Here is a 26,979-nt window from a genome sequence, read left to right as displayed (position 1 = left end):
ATACAATTAATGTTTCTTCTGGTGTTCCGCAAGGTAGTTATCTTGGCCCGATTCTGTTCTTGTTGTTTATTAACGATATCTCTTCAGTAATAGAATTCTCAAAAATTTTATTATACGCTGACGATGTAAAGCTTTGTAAATCATACACTTCAACTGAGGAAAGGTGTCTGTTGCAAACAGACTTAAACAATTTGGTTGCATGGTGTGATAGAAATGATTTGCCATTGAATCTCAATAAATGTAAGACGATGTGCTTTTCCCGTAGATCTTTGCACCCCTCTTCTTATGTAATAAAACACCATATTCTAGAGCAAGTTTTAAACTATGTTGATTTGGGAGTTAATATGGACCCTAAGCTTAATTTCAGTCTTCATATTGATACCATGGTCTTGAAAGCAAAAGCTGTCCTCAGTTTTGTTAAACGTTGGTCTAAAGAATTTAGAGATCCGTATATTACTAAAACACTTTATACAACTTTGGTTAGACCTATATTGGAATATGGCTCTGTGGTATGGAACCCTAGCTACCAAATCTATTCTGACAAGTTAGAGTCTGTTCAAAAACAATTTTTACTTTTCGCCTTAGCGCATTTCCGATGGGATTCTAGGGTAAGTCTACCTATACACTAGTCGCTTAAAACTTATTAATCTACCTACACTTTCTAGTCGTAGGGAAATGCTTGGCATAACATTCTTAGTGAAACTTTTGAATGGAACTGTTTGCAGTTCTTTTCTCCTGTCTGAAATTAAATTTAATATCCCGGTTCGCCTTTCGAGGCAGTTTAGACCTTTACTGCTAAAATCCTGTAGATCAAATTTTGAACTAAACGAGCCATTCCGCCGTATATGTCATGATTTTAATTCTCATTCCAGCACATTTGACTTATCTGACTCACTTTTCAAAATTAAAAAGACTTTATTGCTTTCTCTTAAAAAATGAAAATGTAACAATTTATTATATTGTAACTTTAGATCTTAGCTGTTGAAATTTTTGTTTCTGTAGCTGAGCAGTTTTAGATCTCCACACTTAAAAAACTCTCTTGCCTTTTCTGACTCGGCTAATTCCGCACGTATGCGGATTGCGACCCTCGCGTCGGTTGGGCGGGAGGAGGGTAATCGTTGGGTTATTATTATTATTATTATAAAATGTCGAAACAAAATTGAAGAAAATTTTCTTGGTTTTGAATAAAAAGTTCAAAAAGAGTGTTGGAGCAAAAATGCTAGCAACCATTGTAAATTCACCGAATCTTTGAAAATACTAAATTTTTTATATAAGTATAAATAAATAATACATTTTTAATCAAAATCGATTTTGATTTTTTTCAATATTTAGTTCCATCGCGTCTCGAATTTACATACAAAACTGTAGTTTCACTGTAATATTATTAACAATAATATAATATTAGTATTATAAACAATTTAATGTACATTTTTTTTGGAAAACAATTAAACCTTAAACCAGCCTAGTAACTTCATTTTGCGAAAAATTTATATAAAGCGATAAACATACTTGTACGTACATTCTTCTCTGGAAAAAGGTGATTCCCAAGATTGGCCCAGTTATATCTGTTTAAATATTAAAATGTCAATATAATTTCTTTTACATAGTCAAATAATGTTTAATAAATCCTGACAGAGAGAAATGCGATTCCATTTTTCTTACCCCCAGAATAAGTTGATAAATTGTCAATGTTCACCAAAGTAGAGTCTGCTTTATTTCAAACTACAAAACAGAACAGACAACGAACGATTATTTAGCAATTCATCGTGAACCGTCCATCATAATATTGTGATTTATTAATAAGACAGGTAATAGGACAGTAAAAAACTTCAATATATATGAAAGCTCAGGTTATGCTTCACATGTACTACATTTACATATTGGCTTATTGGTTTTTTAAAGGTATAATCTTGTATATCATATGATGCACATCCGCAGGCCCAAATAGTGATGCAAAGTATTCATGACAACGAATTCCCAGATAATCTTACATTCATACACACGGTTCAAATATATTGGTGCTGATGAAACCGATGAAGATAGGTTTGCACTATAATTACTGAAAACTTGATACCTTGTCAAAAAAAGAAACAACCAGAAACCCAATACAGCTAGAATTTAAGCTTTTTGCAGTTGCTTCACAAAGTAATACCGAAAGTCAAATTTGTGAAAAGTTGAAAAAAGCACATATAAAAAATAAAAATAAAATTTAAGAATCCATCTTCTATTGGAATACAAGTGAACAGCTTTTGGATCTTGAAACGTTTTCGTACCATCATTGCAATATTTGTGATTGTGTGTTCTTTGGTAATTTTACATCCTTGGTTCACTTGAGATTCATGCGCAGCTCTCTTGCTACCAACAAAATGGACAGACACCTAAATGGTTCTCAGGCCTTTGCTGTAAATCTGCTTGACCGTGAGAAAAATGCAACCAACGTATGACCGATGTGTCGTACAAGTAGATCGCAAGAGTCAGCGTTGGGCTCAGTAACGATTACCTTGGGATGTTTTGTTTTTGCATTCAAATGGTTCTCCGTACATTCAAATATTTATTTCTTGTTTGTGAATGTATCATACTTTATACGCTGGCATTTTTGTGGGTATGCTTGTATTTATGTGCATGTTTATTTGGTTATTTTATATTTTTATGTTGCCATTGTGAGTTTTAATGATTTCTGGCGCTGTTATTCAATAAATTTCCTCAAATATACAAACAGGACAACATTTTGTTAAATGACGTCCGTTTTCTACTAATGTTAAAACTTAATCAAATAAGGAGTTAGTAATTGTAAACCTTTACACAAAAAAAATCAAAGCTTGATGGAAAAAGCTAAAGCTGCATAAATTATAAAAATACTAATCTTTCCCAATTATTTTGTATATACAACTATACTACTCTATATCCCCTTACTTTATGCTTTATCCTTTATGCTTCTTCAAACTTTTTAACACAGTCCCTAAAAGCAGTTATTTCTTTATTTTTTACACTTTTTTTGTTCACCTAATGGTTTTTGTATCGCCTAAAACTAATCGAGATAGATATACGGTTATGCATATATAAATTATCAACGACCAATTTCAACCAAATCCAGTACATCACATTATCCTAACATTCCTATATTACAGTGTAACTAACTTCATTTTAAATTTCATATGATTCTTTTATTTTTCAGGACACAAATCAATCACCAATGAATGTATCGGGATAAACCTTTGCACGAATAGTACGTTTAAGGTGTGTCACCTTATGACCAAAACATGTCAAAATCAGACTACAACTGTTCAAGCCCAATGATACCGAATATGTGGAAGCCAGTTGCTATTGCGAACTTTTTACAGAAAATATCGGTCAATCTGTCAGATATATTCTTGAAATTCTGAAAGAATACTTGCAAGTTATGAGAGTATAAAAAGTTCGGTTACACCCGAACTTAGCCCTTCCTTACTTGTTTAATATAAAGTTTTGCTAACATCTGAGGTATTTCCTATTCCAAGCTTGCAAATTGCGTGGATATAAAATGTTCGGCGAACTTATGGCCAATTCATATAAAACTTTTGCTTCGCTTTGCGTCAGATATTTGTTTTAACGACAAGTTCGATGTACGCTTTTATATGAGTACGTTAACATAAAAAGTTTTCGACGCGAAGCCAAGCAAAATGTTGGGCAACTCTCATGTTTTTACGCTTTGCCAAGCAACCGTCGCCGATTTTATTAGAGAGAACCACTGAAAGCAAATCGTTCATTGTGGCATACCATTTGTGTTCTGCACTTGGTTATTTCACTATAAAATATCACACGTTAATGTTGTATTTGAATTGGCTTTAGGCCTTTCTTACTTGTTCTATTATTATTTTATTTTTCTGATTATACCGTTAGAGCGGTGGTTAAGTGCTCTGGGTACGATCAAATAATTCCATCAAACGCTTTAAGTATATTTATGTCGTCGGCTTTTGTCTGTATAATGAAAATCAAAAAATTTTGATATTTCTATTTGACGGCAGCAAGTTTGATCGTGTTCACTCATGTTTGACAAGCAAAATATTATTTGCATAGTGACATTTGAAAAAAGAACAAGTCGCGGATGAAAAAAAATTATGATTATATATTAGTCAAAAAGCTAAAATGTAATTAAAAGACGAGAAGTTTCCATAAATCTTTATTTTTATATTATTTAAATGTTTTAGATTTGTTTTATTTTTTTAATATAAAATTTTTTTTTGAGTCATGTTAAAATTTAATGAACTTTTAATTGTTTAAAATCATTAATTTATGAGTTACTGACCGTATAATAGTGATTATAAGATTAAGTTACTTTAGTTAAATATCTAAGCGTTCTCGCATTACTGTGTCTTTGTTTTTCTATTGACATTTTTCCTATTTGCGTTCTTTTTTCCAATAAAACTGCAGCAGACCCTAATATAAGCAAATTGTCTTTCGATGATGACATGACAACCGGACTATGTGAGTGCACATATGCAATGCTTAACATAATTATTTAACCGCCTCCAGGGCACTTTAATCAACGGACGTGAAAAATTTATAGAAAATTATATAAAATACTTCCTTCAATTACACACTAAATATACAAACGATAGTTTTTTATTCACTCTTCAAAATTTTTCTAGCACTAATTTAATCCTAAAGTAATATTTAATTTATAACACGATTTTTTGTAACACAACCATAACGATATTCCGAAATATTTTCCTGAATGTGATCGCAGCAGCAGCTGTCAATACAAACTGGAATTAAAATGGAATATTATTGATCATCCGATTCTGCGATCGTAGCGTAGTCTGCTGAATCGAATATAAAACATTTCTTGATCAACAACAATGTATAAATTTTAAATTATTATATTCAAATAAACAACTAAAATTATATTGTACCATTCTCGCATCCACCTGAATATACTAATAATATATAATAATAATTCCATGAAAATCGGTCCAGCCGTTTAGGAGCAGTTTAGTGACCTACACAGGCACAGAAGAAATACCTTTATATATGTATTGCATTTACTGCCATTTACTGGCAAATACTTTTATAAGATTAAGTAATAACCATTTTTTATTAAATGACAAATCTAAGTTAATTCTATTTTCATTTCCTTCTACTTTTAGTGTTACCGTACCTGGATATCAGGGAAATCTACAAGCAGCAATATCTCACAGCGCGTCATTGGCCGCCTGGGAACGATTTGGTGTGGAGTTTAGCCTGACTTTTGTCGTTGTACTCACTTATTTTGTTTCAACCGACTCCATGAAGCGTTTTATGGGCAACTCGGCCACTACAGTGGGGTCTGCGTATAGTGCTTGCAGTTTTGTTTCTGTAAGTAGATTTTATATGCCTAGTAGTACTACATACATATAACGAGGTAAGTATTTACGTATACACGAGCGTTAAATTGCATATGTATGACATATTAAGACCTCGGTCTTTGCGATATCTAAAAATTAGTTCCAAAAACTAGTTCCTATTATTAATTAAGGTAGCAATGAAACTCGATTCGTTCTACGTACCCATGGATACGCTATGAATGTAACTTTTTTAGGCGCGTATTTAGGTGTGTACAAAATTCACTCATACATATGTATGTATATGTATGTGGTAGGTATGTTCAAAACATTGTAGGAAACACCTGTCGTTTCGGAACTTCTAATGCGAATGTAGTCGGTATAAAGAAACAAAGAAGAGGTAGGAAATCAATGACTATTTAGGAATCTTGAAAGTACCCATGACATCCTCATGTGTATGTTATTAGGTGTATATTATACACACACTTATATATATATTTATATATATATATATACATATATATAGAGAGAGAATATATGTGTGTATTCGGTTGTGATATTTGTAGTAGCAAAAAAATGTACCTATTAAAAATAGGATTCCAAAAATGTGACAGGATGAACAAGGTAGTCCATTAGGTATAACATATGTTAATATTTTAAAATCTGTGAAAAGCGTCTAATTACAATTGTATGCTTTTTTATTGCAGATGCCTTACTTAAATCCGGCTCGTTCGTTAGGCCCATCTTTTGTACTTAATAAGTGGGATAATCATTGGGTCTATTGGTTTGGCCCACTTGTCGGCGGCATTGCATCCGGCTTGCTATTCGAATATGTTTTCAGTACGCGCCGAAACTCACGTGCTCACAAACCAAATGTTGATAACGACTCTTCCTCCATACATTCCGAAGATGAACTTAACTTCGATTTAGACGTTGAAAAGTCACACATGCCTGCTAAATACCCTCAGAGTACATATCCACGCGGACAAGCGAGTACAAAAACGGCGATCCCAAGTAACACTGGTACTATTCCAGGTGGAGCAAACTATTGCCAGAATTTGTATACAGCACCTCCTCTTAATAAATTTGATCAGTCAGAGCCATTGTATGGTGGCACACGTTCCCTGTACTGTCGCTCACCCACACTCACACGTACAAACCTAAATCGTTCACAGTCTGTATACACCAAGAGTAACACAGCTATTAATCGGGAGATTGTACCTCGTCCGGGGCCATTAGTACCGGCACAAAGCTTATACGGCATGCGTATGACACAGACCCAAACACAAGCTCAGTCATCGCATTTACAAAATCAGAATGTACAGAATCAGTTACAGCAACGTTCAGAGAGCATATACGGTATAAGGGGATCAACAAGGCAACATCAACAATCTCATCAGCAACAGCATCAACAACAGCAACATCAACAATCTCATCAGCAACAGTCACAACAACAGCTGCAACATCATCAGCAACAACAACATCATCAACAACATCACCATCAACATCAACCAGCACAACAATCACAACTTCACCAACCACCACAACCCACAAATCAAGATGGTCAACAGGGCTTTCAGCCTGTATATGGTACACGTCATAACCCAAATCCACTCGATGGTAATCTTAAATACGATCGTCGGCCTGAGTCGGCGTACGGCATGGCCATGCATCGGAACCGTGGCCAATCGGCACAATCGGATGACAGTTCATATGGATCATATCATGGTTCAGCAGTAACCCCACCAGCACGTAATCCAAATTCTGGCGAACCGATTCTCATGTATGCCCCACCCCCACCGATGACATCGAGTCATTCCCAAGTCGTTGCTCCACCATCCATTCGTACGCAGTCGGAGCGCAAAGTAACAGCACCAGTTGTCGTGTCTCAGCCGCCGCAAATAGCGACCGGTGTAGTCACATATACTGCGAGTTCCGGTCAAGGTATGCCACCACCACCTCAACAGACGACGCAACAACAACCTCAGCAGCAACCTCCATCACAACAACAACAGCAATCGCAACAACAACAAATCCTCACTCAGCAACATCAACCTTCCCAACAACAACAACAACATTATGGTATGTTACCAATGCGGACCAATTGAAATAGGAGCTTGCGCGTAGCCAACGACAATGATTATCTAATTGGAAGTGTATAGGTTAAATGCTCGAGACTTATATGTAAATATATTCGGAATATATGTATATATATGGGTTTGCGAATTACGCATTTTTAAAAATACGACTGTACAGTCGTGAGTTTCAATATGAGGCATATTGCCTGAACTGTTTTAAATTGTTCGAGATTTATTTTTTATACGTATCTACAATAGTTATTAACTCTAGTTTTATTTCGCAATTTGAAATAACTTTAATTTAAAGCCTTTATGAAAAATACATTACATTTAGACTTAGTTGAGTTCAAAAATATATTTTTATTGATATTGCTTCAGTTTGTAGTAAGCTAATTAATAGTTATATAAATAATTTTGTATGAAAGTACATGTATGTTAATTTTTTTTTATATTATTAACAATAGAAGTACAACAATTTCAGTAGTGTAGGAATGAATTATTGGCTGTAAGTTTATAATAAAATAATACAAAGATATACATATACTTAATAAACGTTTACTAATGTACATACAAACATATGTATATTTATATTATTTTTATGTATGTATGTATATGGACTTTTGTAAATCTACAACCGGAATTCGTCAATAAAATGCAAATATAAATCCCATATTTACTATTATTTCTATGAACAGGCTTGTATGTACCGTAAATAAAGCTACTTGTAAATTGATACAGGAGTATTGTAGAATCGGATAGTTGTCGGAATCAGAATTGAAACCGATAAAAAAATGTAGTAGGTGTTATGAAATCAGATATTATTGGTTTGACGTTCGAAACAGAAATTGTATCGGTATTGGGTGTCACTGAAACCAATTTTATCGGTTTTGTTATCAGAAACAAAGCAAGAGGATTTTGCTGACAGATTTGAAATGTAAGTTAAGAAAATTATTGTTACGATTTAATTTAGCGTTATTTCTATAGGGGAAAACATAAGAATAAAACAAAAAATGTCATAATTATCGAGTTTATGGAAAAAATCAAGATATTTTAAGAAAATTTGCAAAACGTAACAAACGCAATTTAACACCCAAATGCGTCTTTATGCAGTCGATAATGTGATATAAATCTGTAAAGTAAGCATGTATACAAACATACAAGTAAATGCAATCCAAATTTCATATGCGACTCCACTGGTGCATCAAGTGGATTACTGTGATCTTTTTATATATTCCTTTTATTTTTTTGCTACAGAGTATAATAGTTTTGTTCACCTAACGGTTGTTTGTATCACCTAAAACTAATGGAGTTAGATAAAGGGTTATATATATTATATTTTTTTTCTCTAAACTATTATAATCGAATTTAAGTCTTATGTTGTGCGATTAGTACGTTGTTGCAGTTCTAAAGCAGCAAAGTTCTTAAGATAAGTGGTTTGTGTATTACGTAAATATGAACTTAAAATGCTCAGATTTGGCGTAGCATACATATGTATGTCTACCAATATAACGAGGTCTCCAAGTCTTTCAATAGAAGCCCATACCATCACCGAAAGTTGACCGAAATTTACAGTTGTATAATATTTTTATACTCTTGCAACTTGTTACTACAGAGTATAATAGTTTTGTTCACCTAACGGTTGTTTGTATCACCTAAAACTAATCGAGTTAGATATAGGGTTATATATATATAAATGATCAGGATGAAGAGACGAGTTGAAATCCGAGTGACTGTCTGTCCGTCCGTCCGTCTGTGCAAACTGTAACTTGAGTAAAAATTTGGTAAAATCTTGATGAAACTTGGTACACATGTTTCTTGGTACCGTAAGACGGTTGGTATTGCAGATGGGCGTAATCGGACTACTGCCACGCCCACAAAACGCCATTAATCAAAAACAAATAAATTGCCATAACTAAGCTCCACAATAACATACAAGACTGTTATTTGATACACAGGATCACATTAGGGAGAGGAATCCGCAGTGTAAAATTTTAAGAGAAAAAATGTTTTTAGTACCTCTATTGACAGTGTGAAGATGGGTGAAATCGACTGATAACAACGCCCACCCCCCATATAACGTTACTGTTAAAAACTATTAAAAAAATGCCCAAAAAAATTTTTTATATCTCAATTATGTTAAAAGTAAAACAATTCATTAAAAAAATTTCTACAAAAACACATACAAAAAAACATTTTGGACGATTCCACCAAAGGGATTTCGGTAAAGAATATATCCACGAAATATGTAGTTTACAAGTCATCGGCTTGTACTACAAAAACAATGAGACTTAAAATTGTCATCTAACGTAGGTAGTGTGGAGCCAATTATAAACACGCTAGAGAACGTAACAAAAAATAATAAACTTTCCGACGAAGCAATTTTGAATACAGATGAAAACGTTAATTTTTGGAAATCGCTATCCGAAAAATATACGTTCTTTCTGAAGAAACATCTGCACCAGAAATTAACCCGAGGCCACCAAAGAAAGGTTAATATTTTTAGCTTGCGCAATTGCTTCGAGTAATTGGAAATTTTCAGCACCTTAGACCGTAAATTAATACTTCATTAAATTTTTGTTTACTAAGGGATTTTCAAAAATAGTAACACAAAAATGCTTGGAAATCGTTAAAAAAACAGAGGTAAATTGAAATTTTTTTTTCTAAAAAGTAAAATTTTCCCATTTTGCTGTCGTTGAATTAAATTAGACACATAAATATTTTGAACCGAATGTAGTAGGTTATTTATTAAAAAAGATAGTTTTATTATAGGTAAAAAAATTATTGGGTTTTAAGCATTTTTCGATTTTACGAATTAACTGTAATAAGGATCGTTACTTTTCAAAACATTTTTGGAATTTTACAAAAACAAATATTTATTTAGTTGAATACAACATTGTATCAAAATTGCAAAAAAAATTTGAATTAAAATCAAAAGCATTAAAAGGGCATAACCTTTATTTTATTTTTAGACTAGTGTAGTTATACAAGTATATCTTGAAGTTCATAATGGTATGAATCTTCATGTTATATACGCAGGCGCTATCCTCGCGCTGTGACAAAACAATATAAAGAAAGTATCGAAGTGATGATAGGCCACCCCACAAATTGGTATTATTTTGCCTCCATAAACAGCATTTTTGGACAAAAAAATCTTAACAATAAATTCTGAGTACTAGGTGACTTTTACATCAAAAAATTAGAAATTTGATGATAGTTTTAAAACGCATTTTAAACATTTTTGGCAGATGGCAGGATTAAAATATGTTCTGTTTCAAAGTATGGAACATAGAAAATTGTATAATATTCCCAAAAATTCAGACAATCTTTAACCCTTTATAGCATCATGTAACATAGATATATGAATGTTACAAATCCCTTCCGAGCACACAATACGGTGAAAAAAGAATTTTGTTAGTTTTTACTTGATGTGACAACACTAGTACAAAGCGGTTTGTATAATTGGATTTTTAACACCTGGTATTCTGCTTAAACGTTGTTTCAATTGCAGGTTTGGTAAAAGAATGAACACATTCTTTACGAATTTCATAAATAGTAACTATTCAGTTTAAAAAAAATCGTTTGTTTTCAGGTACAGATAAGTTCATCTTAGATTTACAGGAAGGGAAGAACTACTAGATAGTTAGATTTAGACGTATGCACCGCAACCTATGGTCTATTGTGTCCTCCCCTAAGTCACAACGACTCATCTAGACCCAGCATGTTGATAAACTCCAATATTTTGCTGGGTGCTAGTCAAGCGATGCGTTCCCTGTTTGGAAACATGGATCCCAGGGTCTTAGTTCTGTGTCTGCAGGCTGCTGTGCAGTCCACTAGCAGGTGTTTTGGGGTTTCCGGCTCCATTTCACATAACCGGCAGTTTGCAGAAGAGACTAAGCCCATGTTGGATAGGGGTTATTGAGCCAGCAATGGCCGGTGTATAATGCGACAAGCAGCCGGAATTTGTTCCTCGGAAGATTGATTACGGCTTTAAAACGTCTGAGGTCGTAACCCCCCATTAGCAACCTGGCATGACGCATGTCTTGGAGTTGTTTCCAATGTCTCTCCCTGCCTCTCCCTACGGAGCAGCTCTTTAATGGTATGTGGACCAACCGCTATGAATGGTTCCGGTGCTACTATTTTTGTAGAGGCTGCAGAGCGGGCCAACTCGTCAGGCAGTGCATTTCCGGCTATTCTCCTGTATCCTGGCACCCAAATAAGGTTCACTCGGTTGTTGCTGGATAGGCTGTTCAGCCGTTTGCAGGGAATCCTCCTGCACCAGAAGCGATCTGACCTCATAGGCCGAGATCGCCTTTAGTGCCGCCTGACTATCGCTGAGTATGGCAATACTTTTATTGCGATAGTTGCGTTGGAGGTTTATCTCTACACACCGACTTTTTCGAGCCGTCGGTGTACCACTTGATAGTGCTCTCCCTTAGCAGCAGGTCCAGCGATGAGTAATTCCATTTCACCTTGCTGCCAAGGGTAACTTTGAACTTCTTAGTGAAGCTTACTGCTTTGGTAATGCTGTCCCTTGGGAGAAGGACTATTGGTATTTCATCACTTAGCACCTTCATCTGTTGGGACGAGATTACTTTCCCTCTGCCAACTCCTTCTACTATTATTTGGAGTAGGGGCTGTTTGGCTGTCTGTTCGATTACCATATGTAGCGGGAGATGCAGGCAAGTCTTCGCAGCTTCGACAGTTGAAGCCCTACCGAAGTCTGCGATGCTTTAGAAAACCAAGATACCGCTCCATAGGTGATAATCGGTTTCACGATCATGGTGATCTCTTGATCTGATTGCTATACAGCGTGCGTTCAGATTAAGAAGGGGCTTGAGTATTTCTATGCTGCCGACAGATTGGACAGATGGTCGGGTGACATATAAATACATATTGATATTGAGAAGGTGGGTTATCTAGAGAGCAAGAGGATGGATTTTAAGGTTAGGCATAGGTGGCAAGACCGTTGGGATAATAGCCCTAACGGTCGGGTGACATATAAATACATCCGAGATGTTACGTTTGTTGAGGGTAACCCAGACTTCAGATTTTGTTTGAGTTTGGGCTTTTTGTTTACGGGACATGGGCCTCTGGGTGCATTTTTGTATCGGAGGCACCTTTCTGATAGTTCGGGGTGTTTGTGCGAGGTGCGTATAGGGGATTGGGTGCATGTTATTGCAGAATGCTCGATGTATTCAGACATTAGGAATATTGGGGGTGTGGGGATTAATTGGACAGATGGACGTTTAAGTGTAGGCAATGTAGTTTCTAGCAACGAATATACTAAACAGTTATAAATGTTTGCGGGTGAGTTATTTAAGCGGCGAAGGCGTTTAACTGAAGGTTAGGGTTAGCTTCTAGTGTGTAAGGTGAGTGATTGTAAGGAGTGAATGGGGTCTAGCCCCTGGTCACCAGTCCAGAGCAGTATGGATGCTCAACTGGTAGTAGTTTCGGCTACGAGGTCTAACCGGAGACTCAATTCTGGTACCACGGGGAGAAAGGGCCCTTGGAGTTCGCTCCAACCTGCTCATGCGGACTGGCCCTTCGGGAGTATCGTGGTGGTTGTGGTTGATACCCAAATGCGGGAAGAACTGTCGTTTTGTCAGTTGAATGTGGAGTTGCATTGCAACCGGGTGTGGGACCCAAAGTACGTCAGAGGATTTAGATAGGCCTCGAACCCCACCAAGGTGTGTAGTGTGTACATTCCAAACTACCAGTCGGTACTGAAAAATGCCTTGCATTTTCGGGGCGCTGATCACCGCATTGTATTGATATGCTGTGCTTTTTATCACCGTGAGGTAAGGCCGTCAACGGCAGGTACTCACGTAAAACACATGGGACGTTGTCCCTATCTACTATCTAGCGAAACCAAAGCCAAGGGAACGAGCTTGGAATAATTAGTGGGGAAAGAAGATCCTTTTCAGCTTGACTCTAGTCTGGCAGTGTAAGGAGACATAAGAGGTGTAGAATGAGTGAGAGATACCACCTGATAGCCTTGATTAGGGTCAGGTCCACATGCTGCTTACAACGTAGAATGGAATCCAGCGTGAGGCCTAGATACTTGACCGTTCTGGCCATCTTCAACATTCTGCCGTCAAAGGATAAATTTCTGAGGCCTGGCAGTGACCTCCGTCTTGTAAACGGAATGATAGTAGTTTTAGAGGGGTTGATGTTTAAGCCAAATCCCACTACACCATCCCTTTGCCAGCCCCAGTCCCCTCTGTACGATATCACAGAGTGTGCCTACGAATTTGTTCATAGCTAAGATAACAATGTCATCCGCATATCCCCGACAGCGGATTCCATTAATAGTTTCCAGCTCAAGGAGATCGTCCACAACTAGGCTCCTAAGTAGGAGGGATAGCACTCCACCATGTGCGCAACCTCTTGTTGTGCGAAGACGAATTTTGGTTTCTCCTACTGAGGTTTCAACTACTGTAGTGCGCAGTAGTACTGGTGCTGCCACACCCCTTTTCTCCTGTGCTCTTGACACGCTTTCGTGAGACGTATTATCAAAAGCAACTTTAATGTCAAGGAAGGCGCATAATGTCACTTCGCATCCTTCTAACGAACTCTGGATCTCTGAGGTTGGCTGCTACAGATCAGTATTTGTTGATCTGTCTGCTCTGCATGTTGCTTCGCATGAAGCGGTGAAGCCTTCAGCACCTTCGATCATATTTCGTGGTCTATGATTTTTTACTCTTAAGTAGGAAGAAAGTAAGACTGATTGGCCTGAAGGATTTCGCCAACGAGTAGTCGTTCCTTCCTACTTTGGGTATGAAGGTCACCTTTGCCGTGCGCCATGCTACTGGGATATATGCCAGCGCTAGGCTATCCCTCATCAGCCGAACAAGGTGGGGTAGTAGGACCTGCTCCCCCTGTTGCAGAAATGCAGGAAGGATGTCATACGCACCCGGGGACTTATATTTTTCGAAGGAGGCCAAACCCCACTTGATGGAGTCTGCAGTGAAGAGCTGTTGTGCGACTATCCAACCTAAGCGAGATGGCTTTCGTTCGACCATAGGTCGGAGTTGGTCTTCTCGAATTGTCTCCGGGAGATACGCAAGGAGAAGAGCCGTGGCTCTTTCTTCTGCGCTGGACGTATAGGTATACGGTACGCTAAGCCTTGTTTAATAGTTTGCGTACTGTTTTCCTTAGTTCTGAGCCTACTCGTCTTTAAGGAACAGCTGCTGCGATATGCCTCTATATTGGATTGGTTTAGCGCAGAAAAGCTGCTCTCCAACCCAGAAGCCGTTGCACTACTATCCAGCTTCCCCTTCATACTAAAATTAGTTTCGAGCGAGTCCCTAAAAGTGGCCGGCCGTATTCTTAGGGACACGCTTGGGGGGGATTTATTTGACCTCTTACCCCAGTGCAAATCTTATGATACGGTGATCGATGATATATCGGTCTTCTAACACTAGTTACAAAGATAGGTTCGCACCCCACGTTTGCAATGCTTAGGTTATTACTGACTATAAATTCAATGAGTGACTCATCCTGTGTGTTGCAGTCCGTGCTGTCCCATTCCGTATGGTGTGCGTTGGCGTCACATCCTAGGACGAGGGGCAGCTTATTCCTTCTGCAATACTCCACCAGGTTGCCGACTGCCTCTGGAGGTGCTGTCGGAGTCTCTCCCGGAAAGCAGGCCGCTGCTATGAGGTCCGCTACTTCATCATCTTTTGCCTGTACAGCGACCAGGCCCTATATTACAAACTCTGAAATACAAAAGAAATCAATATCGTTCCTAACTACTACGCAGGTTCTAGGTTTCTCAATAGAGAGATCCCAGATTACCTTGTTCGACTCCATTTTGAGGCCTCTGACCTCTCCTTTATTGATCCAGTATGCCCAATCCATCCGTTGTGAACCTGTTCGCGATAATCGCGCCCGAGGCCGACGCCGTGTGGTGCAGATTCACCCGGGCAACTTCCATGAGTTGCCCCACTACAGAATCGGCTCCATGAGGAACTGGTCCTCATCCTCACCGTCCTCCGCGTTGCCACCCGCTAGGTCCGTGAGCCCCTCCAGAAGCTCTTGCGTTTAGGGTAGCGCCCCCTTGCGCGCCCGTCTTCTCGGTAGGGATCTTCACCGTTGTCTCAGCAGTTGCCGCCTGCTTCGACATACTTACGCTGGGTTGAGTAGCAACCGCATCCACCAGCATTTTGTCTCCTGTATCACCCTCGGTGGTCGTTTTGGGCTTGTATGGCCTCATGACCACCGAGTTGAACCTATAGTTCAGACGGAAGCTCTCCCTCCGGACGAATTTATACGAATCGTCGTCTATGCAAAGGTTGAGCCAATGTGCTGAGACCCTCATTTTGGTTCCTAATGAGCCCGAGAGCAAACTCGTACGGCTTGCCTGCGCACCTGTGTAGGAATTCCGTAATGCTGTGTATGGGCGGAATTTCGTCCCTCTTCTTTGCGCAGAGGATGGGGCCATTCCTGCCTGTAAGCTTGGAAGTGATCTCCCTCAGCCAGCCAGCAGACCACTCATCCATACAGTCAACTTACAGCATGCCTCCTTTAAAATATAACCCATGGAAGGAGGCTTTTTATCAAAGACATTCTGAACACCTCTTCCATGAGTAGGTCTTGGAGCACGGTGAGTTCCTCCGACGCCACCGTCTCCGCCGAGTAGTTCAGAGGCAGCACAGCCATGCGAATACCTTTGAGAGCGTCCGTATCTCCTGAGCAAGGTTGCCATCTGCCGTTTGGAGTTTGGCGGGTACTGCGGCGTCAACTGCCCGCTTTTAAGCTTCGCGGCTTGGGTGGTCGAGGCCGCTGCCTTTTCGCGATCTAAGTTGCGTTTACTGGGCGTTGGCCACGAATACCGCCACATCGTTTGCTATTAACCGCGGTCTTACCATCCTTCCGCTCTACTGAAGCAGGGGAGGCACTGTCCTGGAAGTGCCTCAGGTACCATTTCAGGCTGGCACCGCTCATGCCCTTTCCCCTGGGATCATCTTGTCCTCCAGGACACCCAGTTGGTGGTAGCGGGGGTGATTTTCTAGCTACTTTGTCTAATCTGTGAACTCAAACAGCTATTGTTGTTTACTTGCTTCAATGTTCATATGTCTATATGTGAATATTCTTGAAATTGTCTTCCTTCATTCGCATGTCCAAATATATTTGCATATATGTACACATATGTACATATGTATGTACCTCAATATGTCTTTCGCAAAAAATCAAACATTCACGCCAGTGACAAAAAAAACGTAGACGCACCATCATCGACCAATAATATTCAAGCGAACTCGCGGCTTATTTTCTAAGTATTTCATATTACAACGACAACAAATTCATTCATAAGGAACGTGCGTCTGCTTCAAAGCAAAGTGCGTTCGTTCATAACTCTGCGCCGCGCTATTTTTTCTATGCGCCTGGTAAACCACATTTGGTTTTCATATAGAATTCCTACCGCAAATGCGCGAAAATAAAAATGAATGAAATTGAATTTGAATGTCTTCAGTAAAATTGAAGAAGTTTCAATTTTACAATTGATCCCCTCGCATTTGTATGTTGCCCACAAGCTGCTTCCTCTCAACATTTGCTAAAAATCAGAAATTGAATAATTTGTCTGATGTTCCCTTCAGAGAGGAGAATTGGCAACATGACCTATTAGCGAGTTTAAATAATATTTATATTTTTGCATATTGTGCACTATATATGGCATTAAATTAAAAAATTTATATAAAATTGACATGTATATGAAATCATTTACTACTTCTATATACTCTAAGCACACTGCATATAGTACTTTTATATGTTTACTTATTATCATTATTTCATAGTTTGTTGATTTAGCCCATTTTATCTAAATACGACGCTATGAAAATGCAGCCCAATCAGTAATCGCAATATTTCAAAAGAGCATAAGTCAACTTTCAATAGCAAACCACTGCAAAAAGGACAAACGAGACAACATAGCCATTGTATAAGCCTACAAGTAGCCAAAGAATCAGCTGTTTTCCTATGTGTGTGAAACAGCCGTGATCACCTGATCGAATCTGCCATTTTTTTGACACAGAGATGTAAATGAAAGGCTTGTTTGTGAACATGTATTTGTAATGGAAAATATTAATGAAAACTTTCAAGAATATTTTCGAAACAAAAGATTATTATATATTTATTGCTCTCCCTCACAACCTCTGAGCTTGCAATATAGGTGCGTTACCGATCATTTTTGGGTGTTCGGTTCCCCAGGAACTCTATATTCACCCATATAATATATACAGTTCTAAAACAATCTACTTTTCATAACAATTGTAACTGGAAAAGATATATACATAAAATCAGGTACATGAATCAGGTTCATGAATATTAATTATTTGATTTGAACAAAATAGAAATATATATAAAAAATATTCTAAATCACCGTTACACAATAATATATTTGATAAAATTGGAAACATTTAATAATATTTCAATACAATAAATGATATTTTAAATAATACTATGTAATTAAAAAACCCAAAAATATTTGCATATGGAATAAAAACATTCTTAAAGTTATAAATTTTAAAACATAACACGGCAACACACTAGAGCAGATTTCTGTCATTTGGACGTTTTAGTAGTAGAATATTGGTTGGCTCCCGTACAAAGTGTGACTTTAGTAGCAGAATATTGGTTGGCAACCCGTACCAAGTTTGATTTTAGTAGTAGAATTTTCGAGGCAACCCGTACCAAGTGGGATATTTTTGCGTGTGTATTAGTGAAAATCTTAGGATTAGTTACTTGTATATTTATACTATGAACATAGCCGACCGACATTGTTGCAAAATTGTCGATTCAAACAAATTTTGTCAACTCCGCGACGATGCGCAAAATTTGGCGTCAATATGTATGCGGGCTCGTTTGTATGTATGTATGTTTGTCGACAAAGTCGTCTTTTCGTTTTTTTCAACAACACAATGTCTGCGCGAACTCGCCGTTATTTCGTTGGCTTGCCACCATACACAGAGGCGTGTCAAGTGAGGGCTCATAATATATTGATATGTTGCTTAATGAGTATTGAAAAATACTGATGCATTTATGAATTATTTTCGTAATATAATATATATTATATATATATATATATATACATATATATTCATACCTATAATCGTTTTTAAACTAAATTCGATAAATAAAATATATATCTGAAATAATTATGTGGCAGTGCGCCCCAATCCCCCCTTGCCTGCGATCGTTCAACTCGAAAAAAGCAAAAAGTGTGTCATTGCTTGTGCGGGGCAAGAAGCAAGCATCAGCGTACGTGTATTTAAGAATGTATGTGTGATAATCACATTTTTGTAAATACGCATAATAAGGAAATATTCAATAAACCTAAACATATGAACATATTTTCCTGAAATATTTTAATTATCTCTGAAAGTAAAATATGCTATTTAAGTAATTGAATTGAGATATGCTAATTAATTCCAATTAATAATATAAAAAAATTAAATAAAATTTCAGTTTTACGTATTTTACGATTCGAACGTATATGCTCGTATTCGGATTGAGCTTAACTCCTTCTCGCCTACGACCTAAGCCACAATATAAATTGAAACGCGGCCGCTTAGCCACTGTTTTATTGTTATCTTTTGTTCAATAAGCAATTACTCACTCAACGCACATACATAAGTTGGAAAAATTGCCTATTAAATGTTTATTTTATTATGAATTCTGAGGTTTTTACCGATAATACAGATTTTTAATTCAGAAGGATTTTCATAATTATAAATTTGTCATATAGAAAGTGAAAACATAAATCTAAATAGGTATGCGCAACAATTTTTCATATAGGAATATTCGTTGTGTCTATTTATAGCATTTCGTATATTGTGTGGTGTATTTTTCTTTTTCGAAGTTATACTTTTCGATGTTCCCTCTTGTGGAATTACAAATTAGTACTCAAAAAGTTTTCATTTAACATTTGCTCCTTCTCTATTCATAAACATTCTCTAATTATGCCACAATGTATTCATTGCATTTTGGCATAAGGCATAAAGTTTGCAATTCTATTTTAGCAAAGGCAACCACCACATATGGTGAATTGTCTGAAGAAAAATATGTAACTTAACAACTGTAAACTATTATAAATAATGCAACTCTGTTTCTTTGCTTTTCTAATCCTAACAGAATTTCGGAATTTTTTCGATCAGACAACAGGGGATATAAAACTTAAGCAGCGAGAGTGAAATGTCAATCAAGGATTTGCAAATTAGTTACTAATTGTAGTTAAAATATACTGAATTGTTCTAATTAAGCAACTTCAGAAGTTTGGTAGACTTAAATGTTAGTGTAATAAGGGAAAAACAACTGAATACTAAAGAGATATCGCAGTGAAAACTACAGTTCAAGGTTTGTGGCTGTTTTCCAAATACAGCCGATATCTGTGCTGCTTGTGTTCCAAATACCAGCTGTGAAATAATAATGAATAAATGTTTCAGATAGTTGTAATCGCGGAATTAGGAAAGAAAATTTCCGAGAGTGGATACTAGTTAATTGAATTTGTTAGCAATGGAACCGCCTTGTACATTTCATCATTGCGATGAGGCTGTGATCGCTACTAACGACGATGCCAGCGATTGTAAACGTTGTGCAGTTCGACTAGGATATTGGAAGGATGACTATATTGGATATTTTGTGCGGAATCAGGATAGAAAAGCGCCAGAGATTAATCGAGGTTATTTCGCCCGAGTTAAAGGCGTCGAAATGTGTATAGAAAAGTTTCTGAAGGTTAGTGCGTTCTGATATGCAAACAGTATTTCCTTTTTACTTTAAAATTATTAAGAATATATAAATCTTAGTATTTATATGTGTATGTGTCGGTGCCTCGTGAATGATTTGTGTAACATACATAACATATAGTCAACTACATATGTTTTGTATTTTAAAAGTTATAAGGGTTTACTATTTAAAGTTTCATAGACAATATATATTTGAACATAATTAATTTTTATGCTTTTAGAAAACTGATGGAAATTGCCAAATCATAAACCTTGGGTGTGGATTCGACACACTATATTTTCGACTAAAGGACACATCACATAAAGTAAAAAATTTTATAGAATTAGATTTTCCAACGGTTACAGCTAGAAAGTGCTATACAATTAAGCGCAATAAAGCACTGCTAGCAAAAATCCATGATGAGGATGGAGAAGTTCGTCTTAGTACAACAGACTTACATGGCCCCAGCTATCACCTAATAGGCGTAGACCTACGAAATCTGGATGAATTAGACAATAAGTTGCAACAAGCAGAAATTGACTACAAACTTCCTACAATATTTCTTGCGGAATGTGTGTTGGTATACATTGAAGCCCAAAATTGTAAGAATTTACTGAAATGGATTTCTAGCAAATTTATCACTGCTGTATTTGTCAACTATGAGCAGGTACACAATTATCTTTTTAAAGGCATTTGTCATAGGAATATTGTAATAATTTGTAAATATTATCTCTTATTTTTAAGGTCAATATGAACGACAGATTCGGAGAGGTGATGTTGAATAACTTACGCAGCCGGGGTTGTAGTTTAGCTGGTGTTGAATCGTGCATTTCTTTGGATACCCAAATGGGTCGATTTCTGGAATGTGGGTGGAACGGAAGTAGAGCATGGGATATGGTACAGGTTTATCAAAGTATATCCCCTGCTGAGAGACAGCGGGTTGAAAGACTGGAGATGCTTGATGAAGCAGAGCTTCTTATACAGTTATTTCAACATTATTGCCTTGTCATTGCTTGGATAGGAGAACTATTCCAAGACATTGAAATAACGTAAGTAATAACTTGTCAATTACATTCGGTTATTTCATTTAGAAGTTTTGAATTCCGATATAGAGTCGAAAAGCGTATGTCATCATTGAACATCGATTGAAGGAAGGTTAGCAGTTATACACCAATTTACTGTGAACCACAGACCCAGTGTAATGCAATGTATGGAATGATGCTGCTCGTCATTGCTTAATTAACCCGGGATCACTGTATAAGCAACTGCTACTTTTATAAACGTCATTTTTATATTAAATGAAAAGTTTCATGGCTAATTGTGTACTTAAAAATATAGTTTTCCTGTTGGTAAGGTATAAGCGAATTTGCAAGATACGTGTTCTATGTAATTTATATGTAAAAATTTATAACATCCAAAACAAAAAATCCAAGTTATAATATTTCTAAGTGTTAACAAAATTTGACTTATGTTTACTTCAACAACTTCTTAACATCATATTTTCCTCCATCCAAGTATTTATCTTAGTGTGTGTGGTGGTCGTCACTTAACAAAACGATCAAAACGAATACTGATAAAGCTGATAAATGAGTTTAAAAACCAATTTAATATAGTATATGTATATGTATATATGACAAAGAATATTTTGAAGATAGTTTTGAAAACTCTCCTTAAATAAAAGTGTTTAAATTGTAACAGATGTGGATATTATTAAAGTTTTATTGCTTAAGAGCATATGTATATTGTTGTTGTAGCGATAGAAAATATTTTCCCAATAAGTTTGAGGAATGATGTCGAGTTGATAGTGCTTGGTCATTGTGAATTCTCACATATATCAACTTAGCATAATAGTTTTGTAACGCCTAAAACTAAACTAATCGATTTAGGTATAAGGTCATATACACATATCAAAGTAATCGAATAACCAGACATATTGAATTCCGGATGTCTGTCCATCAGTTGTTGTTGTTGTAACGGTTACCTAATCCCCGTTTGGGTGGTAAGTTTCAATTTGGATGTCGACGAGGTCATCTAACGGGAGACCAAGGAAATGAGCTGTTTCCGACGGGGTCAGACCATAGGGAAATGGGTATTAGATGAGTGGTGTTCGTTCAGCATGCAAAGAAGTGGTTAGTGTCATGCGGAGACTCATTGCATGCAGGACATACATATATTTGGTATGTCGGGGTCGGTTCTGGATAAGTAGGTGTTTAACATGCTACAGTATCCAGAACGAAGTTGCGCGAGGGTCACTCTAAATGCGCGTGGCAACTCGAGCTCTACGTCTGCGATGGGTGGTGGTTTGACTCCTAGTACGCCATTCACTGAGAGGGAGTCGGTGAAGGTGTTGATGGCTCCACTGTGAATGGCGGTCAGTGCATGTCTAAGGTTCGTTGCGTCCGAAGTCTGGTCGGCATACTGTGTCCAATGTCGTCGACGTAATCAAGGAAGGACCTCTTGATGTTCCTAGGAGGCGATTCTGCTTCGGGTGGTTTCTACGAAAACATACCAGCAGTAACTGCTTGGAGAGGAGCTCATTATGTTCTTTAACCGGAAGCATAAGGGCCTCACTATGTAGGTGTTCTATCGGGGACATCATAGACACCCCGTGACCGTCCGGAGAAATGATCGTCGGAATTTTAATGCTTTCGACTGAAATGTTTAGATCCAGTCTGTACTACTTCGTCTAGTTTGTAAAAATGGTCTGTGGATTTAGTAGTGGAGAGTGTGAGGCTCCTTGCCTTTGGTGGCTGGGGGAGTTTCGAAATATAGAAATTAAACAGTAGCGAGGAGAGGACACCGACCTGTGGAACCCCCTGTTTAATTCTTCTAAGTTTGGAATTTTGACCTCGAAACAGTACGGATGAATGCCGATCGCTCAGGTAGTCCATAGTTCACCACTTCAGTCCTGGAGGTAGCGTGGATTGGTCTATGTCCTCAAGTAGCTTTGCGTGGTTGACTGTGTCAAAAGCTTTTGAAAAGTCCAACGCTACGAGGATCGTCCTCTCGCAGGGTGGCTTCTGGTTTAGGCCATGAACTATCTAGGCGTTTATGACGCTAAAGGCTGTGGTGGTGCTGTGCAATTTTGCGGAGGCCATGCTGATGGTCTGCTAGACTCAGGTGGTGAGTGAACGTCGGGAGTAGCAAGGCCTCAAGTGGCTTCACAAATTGAGAAAAGGAGAGCTATCGGACGATAAAACTCCCCTTTGTTGGCGGGTTTTCCAGGTTTCAGTAGTGGGACCACTCTTCCGACTTCCCATGCATCGTCGTAAAGTAAAGTCGCTGTTGGAACATAAATTGATATGTAGCTTTAATGGATAATTAGGATCTCGGTCCCAGTTGAATCTGACAAAAACTAAGACAGTTAATCATTCCATCTCAAAGTCCAATTGTGAATAATTTTGAGAATGTCTAGGAAATTTTGAAGGTAAGCATTAAAAAACAGATTTTTACCTCTGTTGTACTCAAAGAACGCCTATTAAGAGCTTGGAACAGCATTACATCTGCAGAGTTGCCAAATTTAGTAGAATCGATGGCAAGGCGGCTTCAAGCGGATATAGATGGACTTAAAATTATTTTTAAATAGTTATTTTGTGCAAAAAAAACAAGATTACAATTGAAAATTGAAAAAAACTTGTTGAGCGCGTGTGGAAAAGTCCCGAAACTGAACAAAACAAGTAGTTAAAATAAAATTAGGGGACAATGGGGAGTGCTGCAAACATAAGCAACCTCCTTGATTACTGTAGCTATCATAGGTTGCGCCAGCTTAACGTTAAAATCATTTACACTGTATTTGTGATAACTTACACCTTACCTTATAGGAGGCACATCCGTTCCTTCACCTTATTTAGCAAAACTCAAAGAACTTCTTATTAAAACGGAAAAGTTATGAATCTAGAACAAACATTATTTAAAAGGCATTTAATTGCCAATTAAAACTTTGGCTAACTTTGTGTTAGGAAGTTCCAATGAATTTCACTGATCACGAAGACTTTTCGTATGCGCAGCACATCAGTTTTGGCCCGAATTTATTATATCATGTAATTGTTATAAAACAAAACTAATGTTCATTTTAATATTTGTTCTTCCTTTCATAAGCAATAACTCAATTGAATTGGTTCTTTCCGTTTTAAAATATTCATCTCCATAATTACGAGTATCTGTCAAATCTTAACTTTTTTATATTGGCAACCTTAACGAAACTTCGACTGAAATTAGTTGTAATTTCTAATAATAAAACAGAGTTTAGTTGTTATCACGTTAAATTGCTTTATTCTAAAATAAACTGAGTGGAGTTGCAAACCTTAATAGTGGTATAAGTTTCTTAGTAAAGAAAGCACGGAATGACTGTGATGAAGTCTATATTAAAATTGGGTAATGGATGTGGCGTCGCCACTTTTAGGTAAAATCATATATCTCAGGAACGACTAGAGTTCGGTGATCATATTTGTCCCGGAAAAATCCGGTACAGCTTTTTTAGTCATCGATTTTTCACATATTACAAATCACTGAAATTCGCGACATACAACTATAATAGGTGAGAGAACAACACAATTTTATTCAATTCGTTCTTTTTTTTTTAGTTTCTAAGCCCGGGACGCTTAATTCGGAACATTGTATAAGCCTACAAATAACCAAAGAGTCAGCTGTTTTCCTATGTGAAACAGCCGTGATCACCTGATCGAATCTGCATTTTCTTGACACAGAGATGTAAATAAAAAGTATGTAAGTATGTAGTTTAACAACTTGTTTGTGAACATGTATTTGTAATGGAGAATATTAATAAAAACATTCAAGAATATTTTCGAAACAAACGATTATTATACATTTATTGCTTTTCCTCACCACCTCTGAGGTGTTCGGTTCCCCAGGAGGCTTATACTCACCGATATAATAATACAGTTCTAAAACAATCTGGTGAATCAATGAATCAGGTTCATGAATATTAATTGCATTAACAATATAAGTTGAAATATTCAACTTGATTTGAACAAAAACGAAAATATATATAAAAAATGAGGTACAATTCAGGAACAATAACAATAATCAATACAATCTACTAAGTAATAAATAATATTTAAAAAATATTCTAAATCACCGTTATACAATAATATATTTGATGAAATTGGAAACCTTTAATAATATTTCAAAACAATAAATAATAATTTAAATAATACTATGTAAATTTAATCTTTAGGAATTAAAACAACTTGTAGATTGTAGATTTATACAATGATTCGGAATCCAGACTGTCCCGGCCAAACCGCCGCGAATGGTCAGCTAAGACTAGACCTATTTCAAGTAAATAATTTTTCATAATATTCTTATGTTATAGTTTCAAAATGTGCGAAATGGACCACAACCACTTCTACTGCCCTTATAACTCAATTTTAAATTTCTTCAATGTACAGTATATAACTCGAGCACCAATGAAGTTATCGGAATATGTGGACCGTTGTGCTTATGGCTGACTTTTTACCGAAAATATCGGTCAATCTGTGGAATATATAAATGGAATTCAAAGCGCATATTTGCTTAATAACGTGTTTTTATTTGTGGTAAAATCGGGTCAATACAATGGGTAAAATCCCATATACATATTTAATATAAAAATTTAAAACTTCACTTTATAACATATATATTAGTCAATCTGTTAGGTACCTTCATGAAACTTAGAGAGAATATTTTTCTGGTAATAATATGACGTAATACCAAAAGTGGATAACATCAGGTCAAAATACTATTTTTAAATTATCTTAATTTTTAAATTATCTTATGAAATTAAAATGAAATTTTAATGATTGATATAATATAGTTCCCGTTGTTCGATTGTGGTTCAGCGATCCATTTTTTATACTATCACAACATGTTGCTACAGGGTATAATTTTTTTGTTCACCTAAAACTAATCGAGTTAGATATTGGGTTATGTATATATAAATGATCAGGATGAAGAGACGAGTTGAAATCCGGGTAAAAATTGAGATATCTTTATGAAACTTGTGCACACGTTTCTTGGTACCGTAAGACGGTTAGAATTGCAGCTGGGCGTAATCGGACCACTGCCACGCTCACAAAACGCCATTAATCAAAAACAAAAAAATTGCCATAACTAACCTCCACAATAAGATACAAGACTGTTATTTGGTATACGGGATCACATTAGCGAGGGGCATCTGCAGTTTAAATTTTTCAAAAAAAGTGGGCGTGGTTCCGCGCCCTAAAAGGTTTAATGTGCATATCTCCTAAGCCGCTAAAGCTATAAAAACAAAATTCACTGGCAATTTTTTTATCACCTCTATTAACAGTGTGAATGGTGAAATCAGGTGACAACCCCGCCCACATCCCATATAACGGTACTGTTAAAACCTACTAAAAGCGTGATAAATTAAGCACTAAACACGGCAGAGACATTAAATTGTATCTCTGGGATGGTATAAGATGACTTTATAGGAACCACGTTCAAAATTAGTCAGTGGGCGTGGCATCGGCCCCCTTTTGGTGAAAACCCATATCTTGGGATCTGCTTAACCGATTTCAACCAAATTCGGAACATAACATTCTTCTTATATTTCTATGTTATAGTGCGAAAATCGGATTACAACCACACCTATTTCCCATATAACACCATTTTAAATTCCACTTAATTCTTTCACTTTCCACTATGCAAATCAAGCAGCAATGATTGTATCGGGGTAAAGCTTTGCGTGAATAATGCGTTTGAAGTATGCCACCTTGGGACCAAAAATTGTCTAAGTCGAACCTAAACTGTTCAAGCCCCTAGGTACTGAATATGTGGACCCCAATGCCCATAGTTGACTTTTTACTGAAAATATCGGTCAATGTGTAAGATATATAATTGAAATTCATATAATCAAA

The 26,979-nt window shown here is 36.8% G+C and overlaps 2 protein-coding genes and 2 long non-coding RNA genes across 6 annotated transcripts in view; 3 read left to right on the top strand and 1 right to left on the bottom strand.

The window, feature by feature from the left end:
• The window catches only part of bib (big brain), a 44,554-nt gene extending 36,504 nt beyond the window's left edge, over window positions 1-8,050 (top strand). For both annotated transcript variants that reach the window (XM_014238164.3, XM_036373168.2), the window contains exons 4-5: window positions 5,127-5,334; window positions 6,008-8,050. In XM_014238164.3, coding sequence (XP_014093639.1) covers window positions 5,127-5,334; window positions 6,008-7,408 — 1,609 coding nt within the window. In that variant the 3' untranslated portion in view covers window positions 7,409-8,050. The remainder of the gene's footprint in view (window positions 1-5,126; window positions 5,335-6,007) is intronic.
• LOC118682960 (uncharacterized) lies at window positions 1,477-4,022 on the bottom strand. Its single transcript, XR_004978753.2, has 4 exons — window positions 3,840-4,022; window positions 3,757-3,784; window positions 1,663-1,722; window positions 1,477-1,565 (listed from the first exon to the last, which is right to left on the bottom strand). It is a non-coding gene; the product is annotated as an uncharacterized lncRNA (long non-coding RNA).
• Window positions 8,051-19,511: 11,461 nt separating the features above from the next.
• LOC106619870 (leucine carboxyl methyltransferase 1) lies at window positions 19,512-21,796 on the top strand. Of its 2 annotated transcripts, none has more exons than XM_070106746.1 (5): window positions 19,512-19,732; window positions 19,826-20,110; window positions 20,343-20,768; window positions 20,846-21,150; window positions 21,214-21,796. In XM_070106746.1, the coding sequence occupies exons 2-5, from the start codon at window positions 19,892-19,894 to the stop codon at window positions 21,248-21,250; spliced, it is 987 nt and encodes a 328-aa protein (XP_069962847.1). In that variant the 5' UTR covers window positions 19,512-19,732; window positions 19,826-19,891; the 3' UTR covers window positions 21,251-21,796. The 2 variants fall into 2 exon arrangements, with proteins under 2 accessions (XP_069962847.1, XP_014093644.1); XM_014238169.3 differs by having other exon boundaries at window positions 19,513-19,732; window positions 19,822-20,110.
• A 2,447-nt stretch (window positions 21,797-24,243) lies between these two features.
• On the top strand, window positions 24,244-24,915 carry LOC138856264 (uncharacterized). Its single transcript, XR_011395420.1, has 2 exons — window positions 24,244-24,503; window positions 24,685-24,915. It is a non-coding gene; the product is annotated as an uncharacterized lncRNA (long non-coding RNA).
• Window positions 24,916-26,979: the final 2,064 nt, after the last annotated feature.

The sequence above is a fragment of the Bactrocera oleae genome, chromosome 3 (genome assembly GCF_042242935.1).
Source record: "Bactrocera oleae isolate idBacOlea1 chromosome 3, idBacOlea1, whole genome shotgun sequence".
NCBI classification, from domain to species: Eukaryota; Metazoa; Arthropoda; class Insecta; order Diptera; family Tephritidae; genus Bactrocera; species Bactrocera oleae.
This window is presented reverse-complemented; position numbering and strand designations above follow the sequence as displayed.

What these genes read in the sequence shown, in the direction of transcription:
- LOC106619870 (XM_070106746.1), top strand. Translation starts at nt 19,892, where the DNA reads ATGGAACCGCCTTGTACATTTCATCATTGCGATGAGGCTGTGATCGCT. An exon ending in GTATAGAAAAGTTTCTGAAG is followed by an intron (nt 20,111 to 20,342) that starts GTTAGTGCGTTC and finishes TTATGCTTTTAG; the next exon opens with AAAACTGATGGAAATTGCCA. An exon ending in TTCCAAGACATTGAAATAAC is followed by an intron (nt 21,151 to 21,213) that starts GTAAGTAATAAC and finishes ATTCCGATATAG; the next exon opens with AGTCGAAAAGCGTATGTCAT.